We start from the raw sequence: 20,271 nt of genomic DNA on the forward strand, positions 1-20,271 counted from the left end.
AATTTCTGCATGACCGACTTACATATATGATCGGGGAAGGTGTAAGCAGTTACGCAATATCATCCTTCTGAGACACCGATCTCTGTCCTTCCCTGTCAAAGCATAATCGTGCACAAATTCTTTCTCGTTCACAATGGACGCGGATCAGTTAATTTTTTACTGTGTTGCACACATTTTTGCTGCGTCGGACAAAAATTTTACTGAGTCGGAACAGCAGCCAAAACACACGTGGAAAACCCTCCTGTTTCGTGTATAGCTTAATGACGTGACTTCTAATTATAGATTGCACCATGCAAATGGATTTTCCTGGCCTCTAAGCGCCATGCGAAGGTAACAATGCAAAGGCACCCTAGCTAAAACGGTTTCATATACATTTCTTATTCAATTTTAGATTTTGAATCACTTTAATTATTACAGACGCAGATTCAAATGGGATTTAACTGAAGAATGACCTGCATCTGTGTCTCACTTTCCCCAAGAATGAGGACAAAAATATCACCCTTTTTATACATATTTTGTTCACTGTTCAACGAACTGTATTTCCGGGGGGGGGGGGGGGATGCAACTGCAGATATGAATGTTATCCCCGTGCTAGATCGGTTGCAAAATCACGACTACTTTAAACACGACTTGACTACAGCGATGAATAAATTCGCCTATAGGTGGCGATAAACCGGAAACATGATGACGAAAGCAAAACCCAACTGGCGGCAATAAGCGCCTAAGCTACGCTTAGCGCTTAAAAATGATGGTTGATAATCAATTCTAAATTAACGAGTTCGGTATAGGAAATCGAAATGTCCAATTAGGGGTTGAAAATGTTTTTCTACAAAAACCTGAACTTCTCTAACATTTTATACTTCAAAATATGCAAACATTGATTGAGGATGATTAGGCCTGCACTGAAGGTCAGTTAGTGGCCGAAAATTTAAAATAACACAAAAACCTTCTTTCCAAAACTCATTATTGAATATAATTTTTTCTTCGTTAAATTCGTTAATTTCAGACTGGTAATGAAATTATTATATAAGATACTATTATAAAAGACCCTACTCTGCCTCAATCGTGACTAACAACTTTGCTCGTACTAGGAGCGTAGTGCAGCGTCGTGATTGCTTTCACAATGAAGGCATTTCCCCCCGTTTTTCCACGATCCTGCCGTGATGGTAATCAGGTATATACAGTTTACCATGGGGATCGTGGAAATTATATTGGAGTCTTTGTTCTGTATAAAGAAGTCTTGAACTATTGTGTTATATGGGCTTGATACATAACCTCTTGAAAAATAGCTTTTGCTAATCAAGTACCATGGGTTTCTTAAGTAATATGTGTGAATCAACACGATGAAAAGATTAAATTTGTATTGATAGGGAAGAATTTTGCGTTTTATTTGTTTTTGACATATTCTGCATATGTTGAAACTGTCCTCTGTCATATTTGGTATGGTATTAGAATAGGATGTCGTGAACATTCCTGAATGCAAAGTTTGCTTTTTCTGTGAAGAACAGAGGGAACGTGTTTCATTTCGCATTCCTACTTTGAATGCTTTAAAAGTTAAAATGTGCATAGTGATAGATTAGTTGAACAAAGGGTAAGATTTGCATAGTAATAGATTAGTTGAACAAAGGGTAAGATGTGCATAGTAACAGAGTAGTTGAACAAAGGGTAAGATGAGCATAGTAATAAATTAGTTGAACAAAGGTTAAAATGTGCATAGTAATAGATTAGTTGAACAAAGGTTAAGATGTACATAGTAATAAATTAGTTAAACAAAGATTAAGCTGTGCATAGTAATAGCTTATTTGAACAAAGGTTATGATATCAATACGTTAATTTGAATACAATAACTTGTCATCAGATCTAGGACTTACGGCGGGTGTGACCGGTCGACAGGGGGTGCTTACTGCTCCTAGGCACTTAATCCCACCTCTGGTGCGTCCAGGGGTCCGTGTTCCCCCAACTCTATATCGTATTCTTTATAGGAGTAATGAGGTTGATCACTGTTCGTTATCTTCACCTTTCATCTAGTGTTTTAAAAGAAGGTGTTGCACGTTTCATGTTAATTTCCCTAAAGGTGTTGCATGAAAGATCGATAAAATTAAGTTATTCAAATATATGATAAAACCAATTAGAACTTGTGTGATTCAAACATCTTTGAAAATAAGTTTAAAAGTCGTGTATTGACAAAACTTAGCCAAAATAATTCGAGTTTAAATCAAGCAATAAGCGATTTCTATGATTTTTGTCGTTAAAATGGAGGGGTATCCCCGAATTTAAGAAAAACTGCCTCCATGAAACAAAATTAATTTAGCATGAACATGTTCTTCAAGTTTTCCACACACACAAAAAACTGTCGCTTTGAAATTTAATTTCACGAGGGCATGTTTTGTAATTTAAAAAAATCGAAAGGACTTCACTGATTTTATTTTCAACTTCACCTGTATGTTAATTTTCCTTAGTATTGCATGATCTACTACGTGGTTCAGTGGGTAAGGTCGTCGAGTTTTACAGATAGGGATGTTTACCACCCCCCCCCCCCCAAAAAAAAAACGACCGGGTTCGAATCCCTCACAAACACTTTTTTTCTTCATATTACGTTTTCCATGTAGATTTTTTTTTGAAAATTGAAACACACTTCTAGTTTATATAAATGTTTCGTGTCAAATTATGTACCGAGTTTGAAATAAGCTTCCAACCTGGACGCTGTTTAGTTTGTGAATAGGACTCGCAACAAACACGCCGAATACAGCATGCAATACATGTGTTTTAATAGTCAAGGTTGCTAACGAGAATTTGTATTCTTTTCTGAGTGAAAGGTGTTGACAAAGGTATGGTGCCTTTTACGAAAAACCGCCATGAACTTTGCAAAGCTTTGAAAGAAAAAAACTTTTAACTGTTTAAGGCAAAACAAGGTACATAACTGTTAAACAGTTTGAGTGGATAAGATGGTATGTATTCCAGTAGCAAATTGTTATAATGTTGAATCAATGTTTTCAGGTGCATGTAACCGTATGCATTGTATCTGCTACCCAGGAAAAAATACAATGTAATTTTAACGATTTCAAAAATTATGTTTAAACAACATGTATAAAATTCCCGCTTCGGTGCAACACCCTCTTTGTGTGAAAAGTGTGAAGTGTCATGTTTTCCTCAGACCTCTGAGCGTTTTGTTCTGGCAAGAATATGATATTTTTAACCTACATAACATTTAAAGTATTCCTGGTGTGGAAAGGATGAATACCATTCCCTACTAGTTTTCTCTACCCATACATGTACGGTAAATTTGTTTTCAGCACACACCACACGCACAGCTACAACTAAAACCGCGTCAGGACCTGGAGTGATGGGAGTGACTGTTTCATCGGGTGAGCACGTTGAAAATAGATTATTACACTAGAAAAATAATTGTACATTATACTACTACTACTACTACTACTACTCTCTCTCTCTCTCTCTCTCTCTCTCTCTCTCTCTCTCTCTCTCTCTCTCTCCTTTACTCATCTTTATGTTTGAATTTCCATCAAAACATTTTTAAAAAATGTGATACAGTAGCTGGAATATCGGTATAACATCACAAAGCTGACTACATTTAATGTAGTACATTAGACATTGAATGACATCACACAGCTGTCTACATTAGACATTGAATGACATCACACAGCTGTCTACATTATACATTGAATGACATCACACATCTTTCTACATTAGACATTGAATGACATCACACAGCTGTCTACATTAGCCATTGAATGACATCACACAGCTGTCTACATTATACATTGAATGACATCACACAGCTTTCTACATTATACATTGAATGACATCACATAGCTGTCTACATTATACATTGAATGACATCACACAGCTTTCTACATTATACATTGAATGACATCACACAGCTTTCTACATCGGACATTGAATGACATCACACAGCTGTCTACATTAGACATTGAATGACATCACACAGCTGTCTACATTAGACGTTGAATGACATCGCACACTGTCTACATTAGACATTGAATGACATCGCACAGCTGTCTACATTAGACATTGAATATTTACATTTGCCAATGCACTTCCTTATATGACAGTACTAATGAAATTGATGTTCAATTTCGTGTGACATGAATTTGGTCACGTGATCAGTTTGTTCTTGCGTATGAATACAATCACCGCTTCAAAAGTCAGTTCCTGTATTTTCACCTGGCTTCTTGCTTATACAATGCAGTGGGGGATTTAGCCCCCCCCCCCCCCTCTCGCCACAAATTTAAATAATAGAAATAGCGTGAGTAAAATTCCAGATTGGCACCCAAAATGGCTAAGCATTTTGGCTAATACTTGACTTACACACACACCCTTTCGTAAACCCTGGATCTGCCACTGCAATGACATCTTAACAGAAATAAACGCAGCAGGATATTTATACAGTTTATTTTGTAAACAAACAAGAATTTCATCGATTTATAAAAGAGAAACATTAAACATATCGTTCTGTTGTTTCATTTTATACAGTTTTAAATACCGTCTACAACTTCTGCATGGCGAATTTATAAAATAAAGTTCTATGATATTGGAAGCGAAAACATGTAGGCAGAGTTATAAGCTTATTTACTTTATGATGATAAGTTAACCTGTTGTTTCCTGGTAACTTCCATCACGGCTATGACTCGGCATGATCATAAGCGAGGCTGGTTTCGAGGCTCGAAAAATTTACATGTTCATGTCAGGGTACCAGTGCGAGTCTTCATTAAAATCCTACAACAGAAATCTCTCAAGTGAACAAAAACTCCGTCAGTTCGTTTTTATTTTATTTTACACACACTGAAGGTAAATAAAAGACGCAACCTACTTGCACTTTGTCTAAATCTGTCCTACTGTCTTGAATCGTCTCCTGCATGTCTACAACCCCGAGTCCTAACGATGAACATATCGTTGTTTCTTTCCAAAAACCTGACTAAGAGCTTAACGTTAACTTGACCCATCATATCCATCATCAATTCTCTCAGATCCTTTGAATTTCTGTCGAAATCTGTGATCAACAATTACGTTTTCAACTTGGTAATCTACACCGACGCGTTTTTCCATCGCTGATCGCGACCAAATCACATCACGGATGTAGTTTACTCCGCTCTTCTTGTCGTCATTTCAGTTAACTTTACGCACTAGATTACCTTTATTTTACACATGTTTCGTCTTTTTTTTAAAACATTTTCAATTAAATATCGATATCTTATATTCTCTTTGATATTGTTCCTAATTTTTTATTCGATAAAACTCTAACGAACTATATTTTGTGTTCTACGATCGTTATTTTGGTCATTTGCTACATAATCATGGAAGCTCGGTAAGAACACAAATCAAAATAGAAAATATAAATATAAAAAATAAAATATCATTTTTGAATGTTATTGGGATATGACATGAAGTTGGTACGTGATCAAATCTTTGATCACGTGACCAAATTCATGTCATATCCCAACAACATTCAAAAATTATATCTTATTTCTTAAATGACATCGTACAAATGTCTACATTAGACATTGAATGACATCACAGAGCTGTCTACATTAGACATTGAATGACATCGTACAGCTGTCTACATTAGACATTGAATGACATCGCACAGCTGTCCACATTAGACATTGAATGACATCACATAGCTGTCTACATTAGACTTTGAATGATATCGTACAACTGTCTACATTAGACATTGAATGACATCGTACAGCTGTCTACATTAGACATTGAATGACATCGTACAGCTGTCTACATTAGACATTGAATGACATCGTACAGCTGTCTACATTAGACATTGAATGACATCACACAGCTGTCTACATTAGACATTGAATGACATCACACAGCTGTCTACATTAGACATTGAATGACATCACACAGCTGTCTACATTAGACATTGAATGACATCACACAGCTGTCTACATTAGACATTGAATGACATCGCACAGCTGTCTACATTAGACATTGAATGACATCACACAGCTGTCTACATTAGACATTGAATGACATCACACAGCTGTCTACATTAGACATTGAATGACATCACACAGCTGTCTACATTAGACATTGAATGACATCGCACAGCTGTCTACATTAGACATTGAATGACATCACACAGCTGTCTACATTAGACGTTGAATGACATCGCACAGCTGTCTACATTAGACATTGGTTGACATCACACAGCTGTCTACATTAGACATTGAATGACATCGCACAGCTGTCTACATTAGACATTGAATGACATCACACAGCTGTCTACATTAGACGTTGAATGACATCGCACAGCTGTCTACATTAGACATTGGATGACATCACACAGCTGTCTACATTAGACGTTGAATGACATCGCACAGCTGTCTACATTAGACATTGGATGACATCACACAGCTGTCTACATTAGACATTGAATGACATCGCACAGCTGTCTACATTAGACATTGAATGACATCACACAGCTGTCTACATTAGACGTTGAATGACATCGCACAGCTGTCTACATTAGACATTGGATGACATCACACAGCTGTCTACATTAGACGTTGAATGACATCGCACAGCTGTCTACATTAGACATTGGATGACATCACACAGCTGTCTACATTAAACATTGCACTGTTTTTCTTCCAGATAAATCTCCTCATGGACCAGTCACCAATACTCTGCGCCCAGTTACAAAGTTAACTACTGTGGGTGAGAATCATTTTGTAACTTGCTGTGAACAAGATACCCTAAAATTTTAATGATTAGTCGGATTTGATAATAATCTGGTTTGGAAAATAAACCACCAATTTCTCGGACTGTACATGTAAAATACTTGAAAATAATCCCGATTTTAAAATAAGCCATACAATTAAATGCCATGTAGAAAGAGATATAATTCGAATTTTCTTTTTCTGTCTATATATTTCTAAGATATTCAACACAGCACTACTTTGATATTTTATGAACATACATTTTTTTTATTTTTTTTTTTTTACAAAGTTTAACATTTCATGATATTCATGATTTCAAAATATTGATACATGTATGTATTTGAAACACAAAAGATTGACTACCATAAGGAACCGGTCAATATTTATTAGGGAGTTGGGACTGGTGCAAAATGCGATAGGATACACATTTGTTTGGCTTGCATCCTGATAGGACTCCAACTTTTTAAAAAACTGTAACACTGATAGGACAGCAATGTTTTTTTTTGTACTGCAAATAATGTATCAATGATTGTATATTGTTTAACGTCCCTCTCGAGAATTTTTCACTCATATGGAGACGTCACCACTGCCAGTGAAGGGCTGCAAAATTTAGGCCTATGCTCGGCGCTTACGGCCATGGAGCAGTGAGGTTTCTTTATCGTGCCACACCTGCTGTGACACGAGGCATCGGTTTTTGCGGTCTCATCCGAAGTACCGCCCCATTTAGTCGCCTCTTACGACAAGCAAGGGGTACTGAGGACCTATTCTAACCCGGATCCCCACGGGATCAGTGAACAAAAAATATAAAAAAGTATTTCAAACTTTTAATTCAAATCCTAGAACTTATCTATTTTACGAACAATATAATACTGAATTGTATGCATGCATAATTTCCTGTCGAAGTTGAATATACTAGAGACAATTATTTGCCATAAAATACTGGAACTTTGAAAAATTTTAATATCAAAACATGTAACTAAAAATCACAATAAGTATTCAGCTGTGAATAAAATTGCAAAAATTACATATAAGTTTTGCATGGAGCGTGGATTACAATCATAAAAAAGAAAAATGGTAGATCATGTTGGTCATAACTTTGAAAGAGAATACTGAGGTGTGAAAGTGAAAAGGATATTTATATACCATCTTCAAGAAGGAGAAGAGTTATGGTTCCAGACAAATTCAAACACTATCATATGATTGTGATCTGTAACAATGGTGATGAAGTAAAATTATTGTTTAATCATATCTATAATTATACTTATTTCTCTCATATCTACGTATGTAAAATACAGATACATGTATTCTTAGCTGCAGAACTGTAGTTCTCTGAAAAAATATGTTGACATAACAGAGAGCTACAGTTCCACCCCCTAATAAAAACCTTCGAATTACGGCGCACAAAAAGCTGCGCACAGTTGAGGCCAGATCGTTGTATTCTTGTGTTGCTGTCTCATAAATTTAATATCAAAAAATTCTTAACATATTTGCCTACTATAGTTGTGTCCAAACATACCTTCAAATATTCATTAAAGCCCCATACGACCCGAAAACTCCCAGCTTCAAATGATTTCGTGTGTTGACGTGTTAGGTAACCGGGTCAATATACATACATGTATATATATATATATATATATATATATATAATCCAAATAGAAAGAGTTGATATCACACAGTCAAAATAATTCATTAAAAAAGCAGGAACATATACAGTTCCAAAATATATTTAAATATAAATATATATTAAATATATATAATTTATATAAATATAAATATGTTTAAATATAAATATATATTAAATATATATAATTTATATAAATATAAATATGTTTAAATATAAATATATTTTGGAACTGTATATTTTCCTGCCTTTTTATTGAATTATATATATATATATATATATATATATATATATATATATATATGCCGGGGTTCGAATCCTGGCCGCGACAGACCCAAGTCGTTAAAACGGGTAGTGACAGTTCCATCGCCAAACGCTCGGCATCAGGTGTGAATGTCACGGGTCCTCGGAGAGGACCTTAAAAACGGATGTCCCGTGTCCAATCTGATTAAAACCAGATCCTGAGATCCGCTCACTTAGATCGCTACACTAGGATCTGAGGTAACCCCATATAGGGTCACGTCCGCATGACCTTTCGTTAAGCCAATCAAATTGACCCTGTCGATTTATACCAACTTTTTTTTTCTCCCATGAACCTTTGCGTCATTATTTACGTTAGAGATGCAATAAGAATGGCTGCTCGTTTGACAGACGACTGCACACCTGTCAAAACATGCGATTTAAACAACGTCTGTTATTCTCTGCAGGTTTTCTTTCATTCAAACACTAAAAAATCCCGATGGAGTTCACAATTCAAGGAAAATGGCTGCGATTGTTTGGTTTGAAAGAAAACATATCGCAGCTAGATGCGACGTCACAATGCACCGTTTACGTCGACTGGCGTTATATTCCTCGCGTTATTTAAGTAGACCATCTTGAAAACTATTCAAATTGTACCCATCCCTATTCATACATAAATCGAAATTCACAATTAATTTAATTTGGGTATATTTCATATCGTGCGTTTTGTTGTTTGTATGAACGGAATAGATTAGGCATTATTGCGAAAGTTTAAAATTCGTTATGCGAGAATATACAATTTTACAGTGTGGAATAAACTTCGTGGGAGAGAGATTATAGCAATTTGTTTACGTATTGCCAGGAACCGCCTAAATAGCCATCATTGTCTGTATGGTGCAATCTGACTGGCTGAGAGTTCTCATGAATATTCCAAGCAAAAGGTCATGCGGACGTGACCCTATATGGGGTTACGTCAGATCCTAGTGTAGCGATCTAAGTGAGCGGATCTCAGGATCTGGTTTTAATCAGATTGTCCCGTGTCACAGTAGGTGTGGCACGCTAAAGAACCCTCACTGCTTAATGGCCGTAAGCGCCGAGCATAGGCCTAAATTTGAAGCCCTTCACTGGTCTTGGTGACGTCTCCATATGAGTGAAAAATTCTCGAGCGAGACGTTAAGCAAGATACAATCAATCGATCATATATATATATATATATATATATATATATAATTATATATCATTCTTAATTACAGCATCAACAAGAAAATTAGGTAAGAAATTAATTGTGTATGATTTTTATCTAACTGCTAAAGTTAAGAAATTAATTGTGTATGATTTTATCTAATAGTTAAAAGAAAGAAATGGGATGTGCATTTTTTTATCCAACTGCTAAACATTTAATTAAAAATGAATAATGTCATTCCAACATTGCAAATCATTAGCTTCTTGTGCATGAGGAACTTAGAAGACATCATGGGTTAGGTTCTAGACCTTCCAATGGCACTTCGTAACCATTACATGGCTTATTTTTATGATACATGTAGATTAAAGCATGTTTCGTTGACTTTTTCACAGTGAAGTTTCTTGTAAGATTTGACTTTGTACGAGCCGGTAGGGTGAGAGCCTGGGGAAATCAGATTTGTTACGATACATTCACATCAACTGCTGGCAAGGCATTGTGTACTTCTAAAGGCTTTATATACGCCTCCTACGACAGGTAAACATAGATTATTGCAGCTGTCCGAATAAGACTCTCTAGTCCAAATAACACCGAATACTTTGTAGACTTCTTTTCATTCAAATTTTAGCTTCGGTCCAGGAAAACTTTGGAACATATTAAGTCAAAATTCCCAATCTTCAATTCGAATAACGATCTTACTTCTTCTGATTGTTGAAAGCAGTGTCAAATTCTATAAGACTTCGCTATCCAGACATTGCATCAAATAGCATTGATAATTATCCCCAACATGTTTATAACAGCACATCGTTTGTATAAGCATGCCGTTTTATCATTCACTTGTCTTTCGAATTGAAAGAACATTCTATAGTTCGAAAATGGATATTATCGATCAGATTTATCATATACGTACCGTGTACAGTGTATGTGAGATTGGAGGTCATAACTTGATCGTACAAGTAAGTTCGTCTCCATATCATTTCTTTCATTAGTAAGATTGTACGAAACCCTCGTAAAGCCAAAAAAGTTTACTATAACATTTAAACGAGGTGTTATTAGATTTATTATTTCAACATCTTATATATGATACTCTCAACCCCTTTTGTCTCCTGTTTAGAGCACTTGTTGACAACAACTTGCCGTACGTGGACATGTTTTGTTCATCACCTGACCTGACATCTTGTTACATCCAAGCATCCAAGACCTACTGTGTTAAAGTTGTGTACATCCACTGCTCCAGTAAGTGACATCAATAACAACAACATGTGTTGATTATGAAATAAATTTCAGGTTTCAAAATACACGATGGAATGAAATGCGATGCTTCTCGCCGGCCTAATTCCTGCCGTTCATACCCTCATGCATTTTCAAAAAAAAAAAAAAAAAAAAAAAATTTATTATATTTTTTCTGTAAGAAATCCCATCCACATAGGACTTGCAAGATTCATACTAACATTATTTCAACTGTAGAGCATTCATGAGGAAGTGAGAATCATTAGGATTCGTAAATATATCAAGGGCTGAAACACTGGAAATATAAATATATTAAGATTTTGTATATATGCACTGCTTTAAAAGTAAATGATATAAATAACAACATCCAATACCTGCTATGTTAAATATGTATATATGTACTACTCTTATGAGTAAATGATCTTATCAATGAAAGGTGAAAATAACGATCAATCTCACAACTCCCACAAGCAATACAACAACAATTATCCTATACTTTGTATTAATCACTGCTTTTGTAGATATTGGTATCCGACAACCTATTCTGGATAAATCGAAGTAACAACATTAAGGATTTACTGTGTTCACGTTGTATAAAGCCCTTACTATAGTAAATGAATATTATTATCAATAGCTTACGCCTAAGACATAAAATGTTCACCGTGTATATATCTACTGCTCTGGTAAAAGAATACCATTATCAATACGCAATTATAAATGTTGCTACTTAGATATGAGAAGTTGACGATAAATAGGTCATCTCGTTTGTCATAAATCTAGGTCGTTAGTTTGCCGTTAAAGTCTATGTTCAGAAAACCTCCAAATATGAATCCGATTTCGAAAATTTTGTGGTGTTTTTTAATTCGAGGTCAAGGGGATATATGCACTGATTTTGACTGCGGATTAATCCATTTACCTGATCAAGATAGAGGGCTCACGGCGGGTGTGACCAGTCGACAGAGGACTCGTTCTCCTCCTAGGCACCTGATGTCGACAGGGGATGCTTACTCATCCTAGGTACCTGATATTCCCAAGGGTCCGTGTTTGCACAACTCTACATATATATTTTGTACCGGTATTCCTTACAGGAATTATGAGATTGATCACTGTTCGTTATTTTCACATTTTCATGAAATTGACTCATAAATGGAAATGAATATTGTTAAAGATAAGACATTGTCGATGTTCCATTAAGAGTTTTGAATATTATTTGAAGAACCAAAAGTTAGTCCATACTTGGATTTTTCAACGCCAGAACATAGACTGGGTCCTATGATTATGGATGTTATCCTTCACAGAATCTTTAAACCACCGCGGGTTATGGATGATATTCCTTCCAAATCATGCTGCTAGTTTCCTTAAACTTAAATTCACTAACAAGGAATAGATGCCGTCAACATAAATACAATTCTTCGTCATAAAGGAGTTCAGTCTTGTAGTCCACCATATTTGAAGTTCAAGTCTACATCCTTAATTTCCTACAAATATACTTCTAGTATTGCATCCAAACTTGTTAATTACAAACAAACTTTGCAGTGCCTATATATACATGTAGGTCCCTGCCATTACTGGTGATACATAAGGATGTGGTAGCACTCTTTTCTTGATTATTTATTATGCGATATATTGATTTTAATTTGAAGCACACACGACGATCATACCACCAACGACGCCTAGCATAACGACCATGACCATTCCAGGTACTTACAGCACAAAAAGCATATAAAAGCATTTAAACATTGTCGGAATATATAGGCTGCAACATTAATTCTGACTTTTACTAAGATTTTTAGATAGAACATCTATTTTCTCTCTCTCTCTCTCTCTCTCTCTCTCTCTCTCTCTCTCTCTCTCTCATATGTCTTCTTTATTTTCATAGGTGGAGTCACGATTGGTAAGTATTTTTTCACGTTTTTATTGTCATGTTACTGCATCTATAATTTTTATATATCATTTATATACCTTGTGTGATTCATATCATGTACAGTAGTTACCCCATTTAAAAAAAATGTAAATTAGAGATAGTCATCCACTTGCATCATTTACAGGTTTGTAATAAATAATCCCTTTGTGGGAGTTTAAGAACGCCAGATAATCAAACCACGTAGTTTTCAAGATTTTTTTCAAGCGAGCGTATATTGAACACAAATCAGGTAAAATATAGTATCATTGTGAGGAGAACATTAAGCAATAAGTCTCTTACACGAGTGTAGATTACAGGGGTGATAAAGAGCATAATAACACTATTTTTCATATCATTTCCAATTCACACATTAATTCCATAGTTTGACTTCTAGTTTGACTATACGTTTATATGGAAAGATGGAGATAACAAACAGTGATCAATGCCATAACTCCTATATATAAGAAATCCATAATATTAAGATTTGGGTAAACATTGACCCCTATATCTTATATTCACAGAAATTACAATAAACTAAACGTTTTCAGCATTTATTTCTCGTGCCTGAATTTTACACTATATCCTAATAAATTGTGATTATTTTTCAGTTGATGTTTTACTTGATACAATAAATAGATGGATGATGGGTTGATATATATTTTTGGTTTCAAATGTAAAATTCCTAAAAACAAAAGAAATAAAGCACTTTTAAATTTTCTAATATGACGTTTAAAAGTTGAAATATATTATCCTTCCCAATAAATTTTCATCACTTACAAATGTAACGGAGAAATCATGGGAATAAATTACATTTCACTGTTCGTTATCTTCACCTTTTAACGTAGCCTGTATTCCTTTTACTGATATCAACATGGATTAGTTTTCGTTTTCATCATTTTTGTAAAACGTTTGTACCAAGCGTCTTTTAAAACAATTTGTTAATATGTTGATTCAGTTACATAAGGTGAAAAATAGCATACTTTAAGGACTTGGATTTTACTAGGTTTTCGGGACAGTTTTTTTCCTTTTCCGTACGGGGGACACATAAAGATTAATGGAGAGGAAATATGCTTCGATACTTTCACGAACGACGCTGGGGAGGCTTTGTGCCAGGCGAAGGGGTTGTCATACGACACATACACCAGGTACTGTCTGTCCCTTGTCGCTAATAACTACATGTATCCTTATATATAAGGGCGACTTGCATTGTTTATTTTACTTTTTACTGGTATTTCCCATCGCTTAATAATAGAAATCACCTTAGTAAATGGAAAGACATATCTAATTTGTGTAAGATTAAAACTTATAATTTTGTCTAGCGTTCATTTGTATGTGGGTATACCATGATAAGACAGTGTGTCGCGTACCATGTTTGATGACCTTTGACGTTGACCTTTTATGTAAAGGTCAAATGATAGAATTTTGGGAACATTATATATTTGGTATGATGGTATACCATGATAAGACAGTGTCGCGTACCATGTTTGATTACCTTTAACCTTTAGTGTAAAAATCAAATAATAGAAATTTGGGCATTTATTTCGTCCGGACCATTACTTTTTTGTCTTTTGACATAAGTCTTTGATATTTGGTATGTTGGTAAGCTTAATTTACATACTATCATGTTCACAACACTGTTCCTTGGTCGAAGCACATATACATATAGGTGATTGTTATGTACCGTAACTCTTAATTGTCCACTTTAAAGATGATCCCTAGTATGTTTTAAAAACTATGGAAAATGGAAGGAAAGATATCAGTATTAGTGTGCTAAACAATTCCTCCTAGTTTATTTTGCGCCCGGGAACTATATATTACGTCACACTCGACCATTCTACTTAACTCAATTGATTGATTGATTGGTTTCAGGGGTTTTGCTTTCGATCGATATCGAACAGAACGTATCTACTGTTCATCAAACGTGCTGTCATCATGTGTTCTTTCCTCGTACATCTGTATCGAAGTAGTTAATCTTCATTGCAAGGGTTTGTGCACATTCTTTTCTTCTCAAACGTTTTAGTTACTTTTTAAAGAGTTCGTGTACTCCGACATTGAACCGGAAGTGACAAATTGTAAATAATATCGTTTCGGAAATGAAAACAAAATGAAATCAGAAATATCCATTTACAGAAGAATTGGTGACATTGATGTAAGTTACATCCATGTTTTCATGTAGGTCCAGTACAGACAGCACAAAAAATTACCTGTCGCAACAATCCGTGTCAGAATGGTGGTACGTGTCATCAGAATAGTCCCTACGAGGCCTACCGATGTACGTGTTTGAATGGGTATACCGGAAACTCGTGTGAAAACCCCACTGGTGAGTTAACAAGGCATCTGAAATCACAATATTATCAAAGAATTATGGAGGTTTACGATCTCATTTAGTATGTTCTTCCTGTAGATCCCCATGGGGATCCGGGTTAGAATGGGTCCTCAGTACCCCTTGCTTGTCGTAAGAGGCGACTAAATGGAGCGGTCCTTCGGATGAGACCGCAAAAACCGAGGTCCCGTGTCACAGGAGGTGTGGCACAATAAAAATACCTCCCTGCTCAATGGCCATAAGCGCCGAGCATAGGCCAACATTTTGCAGCCCTTCACCGGCAGTGGTGACGTCTCCATATGAGTGAAATATTCTCGAGAGGGATGTTAAACAATATTTAATCAATCAATTAATCTTCCTGTAGAACATTTAATTTGTAGAATAATTTGCCGTACATTTCGTCTTTATTTTGAAAGTGTTGATGTGTTGTTTACCGAACGTTCACACCTAATTTTTCTCTGTTGGGTACATAATGCCTGGGATATTTTGCTTGATCAGTGAATCAGTTGATAGTTTGATTGCATATTGCACGTATGTTGACATTTTTCAGGCATTATTCCAGAAACCATTGCGTCTGTAGACTGTCTGTATGATACGTGGAACATTTCTGTCTATCTTCCACCTTTACGTAATAAATATCCGAATCTTAGCATCAGCGATATATATCTCGGCAGTGATAATGAAAACTGTACAGGACATGTTGATGGAAGTTATCTGTTCTTCAGACAAAATTACGCAGGATGTCAAACAACGGAAAAGGTAGTCACATTACACAAAGTACAAATGAAACGCAATACATGTACTTGTATTATATATGTAGCCATATTTAACTTTTCCTCTTCTACAGAATGCGACAAATGGAATTGAATTCCACAACGTGTTGGTCTACGCTGTCCACGATTCATTCTACCATTTCATTGTCCGTGAATACCGATTCCGAATGAATGTCAGCTGTACAGTGGGTTTTCCGAACGGCCCCCTTCCCACAATTCCTAGTGACTATCCTGTTCTTCTAAAGTTTTATTCGGATTCTTCATTCTTACAAACGAAGACTCTAAACAGTTCTAAGGTTGGAGACAAAGTTTATGTGCGAGCCTATACTGATATAAGTGACAGTCATCTGAAAATGAAGTTATCGGATTGCTACACTACACCCTCTTCCTTCTCCGATCCACAGATGGTATATTTCATCATTCGGAATGGGTAAATCCTCTATCATATCTACATTCACCATTGTTATGTCAGTATTGATAATAATTTACTAGTTCCTTATTCTTTTGCAAAATGTAAATACAAGGAATAAATGTCCAGTTTGTTTTGTTTCTATTGTGACTGCTACTTATGTAATGGAAGCATACGCTGTGCCGAATGATTACCCCATACACTTACATGTACATTTACACTTACATCTTCACCTTGCATTTATATATATATTTATGAGATTAATCACTGTTCGTTATCTTCACATTTCATATATATATATATATATATATATATATATATATATATATATATAAAAGCACAAAAACCCAACAACACCCTACTTTCTTAAAGTGTCGAATCTGAGAAGATACAAGGCCAGTAAAGAAATTTATAAAAGCACTGAAAAGGCCACGACACTGTTGGTTATTTAAAACTCAAATTTTCGACGCAACCCGCGTCTTTATCAAGAGACATAAATTACATAAACAAATAACACACAAAAACGACAAGTATCGATAAACTACATTGGTGAGAAGAGTGATACACTATTGTACTGAGTGATAAAAATGGTGGTGGTTACGTTGTAAAGCGTGTTTACTGACTATGGTTTAGAGAGTTTGTACCATGGTCGGGTCGGGATGAAAATAAAATTATTCTTGAAAAATTACAAAAATCATTATTCTAAATCAACATAAATTCAGATTCGCATAGCTCTTTATGTTGGGATATCAGAATTTCTAGAATGCGGCTTCAATTTGTCTGACCTTGAAAAATATATTACCTTGAAAAATAAAAATATTATTGAATCTTTTTCCTTAGACTTCTCTCCCATTCACCTATTCGATTGTTGATTTTAATGCTAGATCAGTGTCCTTTGATTGACTTTGTTTGTTGTTTAATCGTGTTCTTCTGGCAATCATTATTTTTCGCTGTTCACCATATCCGAATCATCAATGGTACGGACTACCTAATATTGTTTTGAACTTAATCACTCCATATCATTATCTTCCCACCATTTTATTCCATAATCACATTGTTTTGTAAGATTTCCCTCTAAATTTTTCTGATTTTTGTAATTTTTCAAGAATAATTTTATTTTCATCCCGACCCGACCATGGTACAAACTCTCTAAACCATAGTCAGTAAACACGCTTTACAACGTAACCACCACCATTTTTATCACTCAGTACAATAGTGTATCACTCTTCTCACCAATGTAGTTTATCGATACTTGTCGTTTTTGTGTGTTATTTGTTTATGTAATTTATGTCTCTTGATAAATTTGCGTCGAAAATTTGAGTTTTAAATAACCAACAGTGTCGTGGCCTTTTCAGTGCTTTTATATATATATATACATAAAAGCAGGAAAATATGCAGTTCCAAAATATATTCCAATCACTAGAATATATTTTGGAACTGCATATTTTCCTCCTTTTTTATTTAATTATTATGATTGTGTGGTATCAACTCTTTCTATTTGGATTATATATATATATATATTCCAAGTAAACAACCTAGACATTTATTCCTTAAACCTTCATCGTTGTTGTAATGATGAGCGTAATCATAAAGAATATCAAAACGCATATTTATGCATCATAATGAATTTAATTCTATATTTCGTTAATTATTCCTTATTTTTGCTCATTTTGTTTTTCTTCAACATTGGTTAATCAAATGACGATTTTTGTTTTCCAGACGAAGACATATACACAATAACATACATATCCTATCACAAATTCTCAAAAAATTCAGTGTTTCCAAAAGAAATATTCATATCTAGTGATCAGTCATTAAAGAAATACTTTGCTAAACTCTACTCTGATTCTACGCACAAGTAGTCTTAAGTTAATATCAAAAAGATGCTGGAGTTCCTCATTAACAGTATCTTTATTGTCTTTAATTGGTGATCAGGTATTCCAACAGTCTGTTGGAATTCCCATGGGCACGAATTGTGCTCTTTTATTAGCTGTCCTGTTCTTATGTTCTTAAGAGGCAGAATTTGTTCAAAAGTTTCTACCCGAGGAGAGACATTCTTGCTTTGGCCTTCAACTTGACATTTAGATATATTGTCGACGCTTTATCCATTAACAATAGTCATTTTCATTCATAGGTCAATTAGATATATCCCAGTGAACTCGAAATAAAAGGCATCACAGAATCTTCTAGACCTGCTTTATACTTAGATATGGTATTGAAAGTAGATGCTAACGGCAAACTAACAACTCGATTTTATGACAAACGGGCCGATTTCCGCCTCATCTCAATCTCAACTTCCTATATTTACGCAGTATTCCATTATCACCTGTATATGGTGTTTATGTCTCTCAACTGATTCGGTACATTAGAGCGTGCTCTACTTATGATCAGTTTTTAAATCGAGACAGGGTATTGATAAACAAGTTGCTGTTACATGGGGTTCATTAGTCTCATTTAAAGTCAGCATTTCGCAAATTATGTGGTTGTTATAACAATCTAGTTTGCCAATACTACCTGTCGTTGGGTCAAATGCTGTCTGACGTGTTTCATAACAATTGCTAGGTCATTCTTTAAACACTGATTTTGATTGCGAATTTCTCCGATTACTTGATGGATATAGGTCTCACGGTGACCGGTCGACAGGGGTTGCTTACTTCACCTTGACACCTGATTCCACCTCTGGTATATCCAGGGATCCGTGTTTGCCCTACTCAATTTTATATTCCTTATTTGAGTTATGTATGATATTGATCACTGTTAATTGTCTTCACCCTTACATCCTTAAACTTTATAGGCGATGTAGTAATTGTTTGGATGAAAGATTGGGGATTCAAAAAATTTCTTTATTCTTTACACAATTGCCTATCCCTTCCATATAAACCGTTATTTAGATCAACCACTTCGTTTAGAGAAAGGCTCATTTATGTGACGTGCATGTACATATAGTTCATATAATCTCTGCAGGTGTGTGATTGATCCAAATGCTGCTCTTCTGTCTACACACGTCCATGAAAGCCTTTTTTACTTCCAGTATTTCGAATATGCAATGAATCAAGCGTCTATCAATTTGCGATGTAATGCCACAATCTGCCATACGGACGATCTATCTCCTGCCTGTCAGACCACGTGTCATAATCACGTGATGAAAAGGGATGTAGATAATTTCTTCGATGGTCTTTACGATGAACAGAGTAAGGAAGAGAAAGGTATTGGAGCAATTCAAAAATGTCTTTGAATAAATCAAAATGGGGAAGAATACACTGTTTTACTCACTGAATATGCACAAAACTCGGGGTTATTTTGACTGTTTGTAGTTGGCCAGAGCTACAAGCTCTTTATTAAAGTTTTTCCGACATATGTCAAATGTTTACTTTTTTAAACTGATTTCTACTTCAAATAAACCCATATCTTCCATGAAAGTTTTTGTACATCATGCATTACGTGATCTGGACGAGCTTCAATGAAAACTTCTGAATGTCACATAATGTACATTTTGCCAATAGAACTGTTCGGACAAACGGTGTGGACACGAGCCTCTTGTTTATTAACACATTCATTTTAATGTTTTCTTTTTCTACAGAAAATCATCAGAACAGGTTCAAACCCACTCATCAGACAGATAAAGGAACTGTGCTTTTCATTGCATTGGGAGTTACTATTCTAACCATGGGTATTTTCCTTGTGTACGCAAAAACAAAACGTCAGCACGACAAACAAATAATCGATGTGTGTCATTTGCAAGTACATATATAATGCGAACCGTTTTCATACACTAGGAATTTGCGTGTGTGGTTTAAATCTTACATAGCCTGCATGTACCGGTATGTTAAACATGTGGCTGCAATGTTATCATCAGTAATAAAACTTGTTTTAGGTGAC

General features: G+C 35.2%; 1 protein-coding gene across 1 annotated transcript in view; it reads left to right on the forward strand.

Moving 5' to 3' along the window:
- Window positions 1-20,271, forward strand: part of LOC125659908 (uncharacterized) — a 34,289-nt gene extending 14,018 nt beyond the window's left edge. Inside the window, exons 10-23 of the mRNA XM_048891705.2 lie at window positions 3,294-3,365; window positions 6,649-6,711; window positions 9,828-9,845; window positions 10,150-10,291; window positions 10,869-10,990; window positions 12,628-12,684; window positions 12,864-12,878; window positions 13,891-14,032; window positions 14,757-14,872; window positions 15,064-15,207; window positions 15,761-15,969; window positions 16,058-16,413; window positions 19,357-19,598; window positions 19,973-20,271. Coding sequence (XP_048747662.2) covers window positions 3,294-3,365; window positions 6,649-6,711; window positions 9,828-9,845; window positions 10,150-10,291; window positions 10,869-10,990; window positions 12,628-12,684; window positions 12,864-12,878; window positions 13,891-14,032; window positions 14,757-14,872; window positions 15,064-15,207; window positions 15,761-15,969; window positions 16,058-16,413; window positions 19,357-19,598; window positions 19,973-20,145 — 1,871 coding nt within the window. The 3' untranslated portion in view covers window positions 20,146-20,271. The remainder of the gene's footprint in view (window positions 1-3,293; window positions 3,366-6,648; window positions 6,712-9,827; window positions 9,846-10,149; window positions 10,292-10,868; window positions 10,991-12,627; window positions 12,685-12,863; window positions 12,879-13,890; window positions 14,033-14,756; window positions 14,873-15,063; window positions 15,208-15,760; window positions 15,970-16,057; window positions 16,414-19,356; window positions 19,599-19,972) is intronic.

The sequence above is a fragment of the Ostrea edulis genome, chromosome 9 (assembly GCF_947568905.1).
Source record: "Ostrea edulis chromosome 9, xbOstEdul1.1, whole genome shotgun sequence".
In the NCBI taxonomy this organism is placed as follows: domain Eukaryota; kingdom Metazoa; phylum Mollusca; class Bivalvia; order Ostreida; family Ostreidae; genus Ostrea; species Ostrea edulis.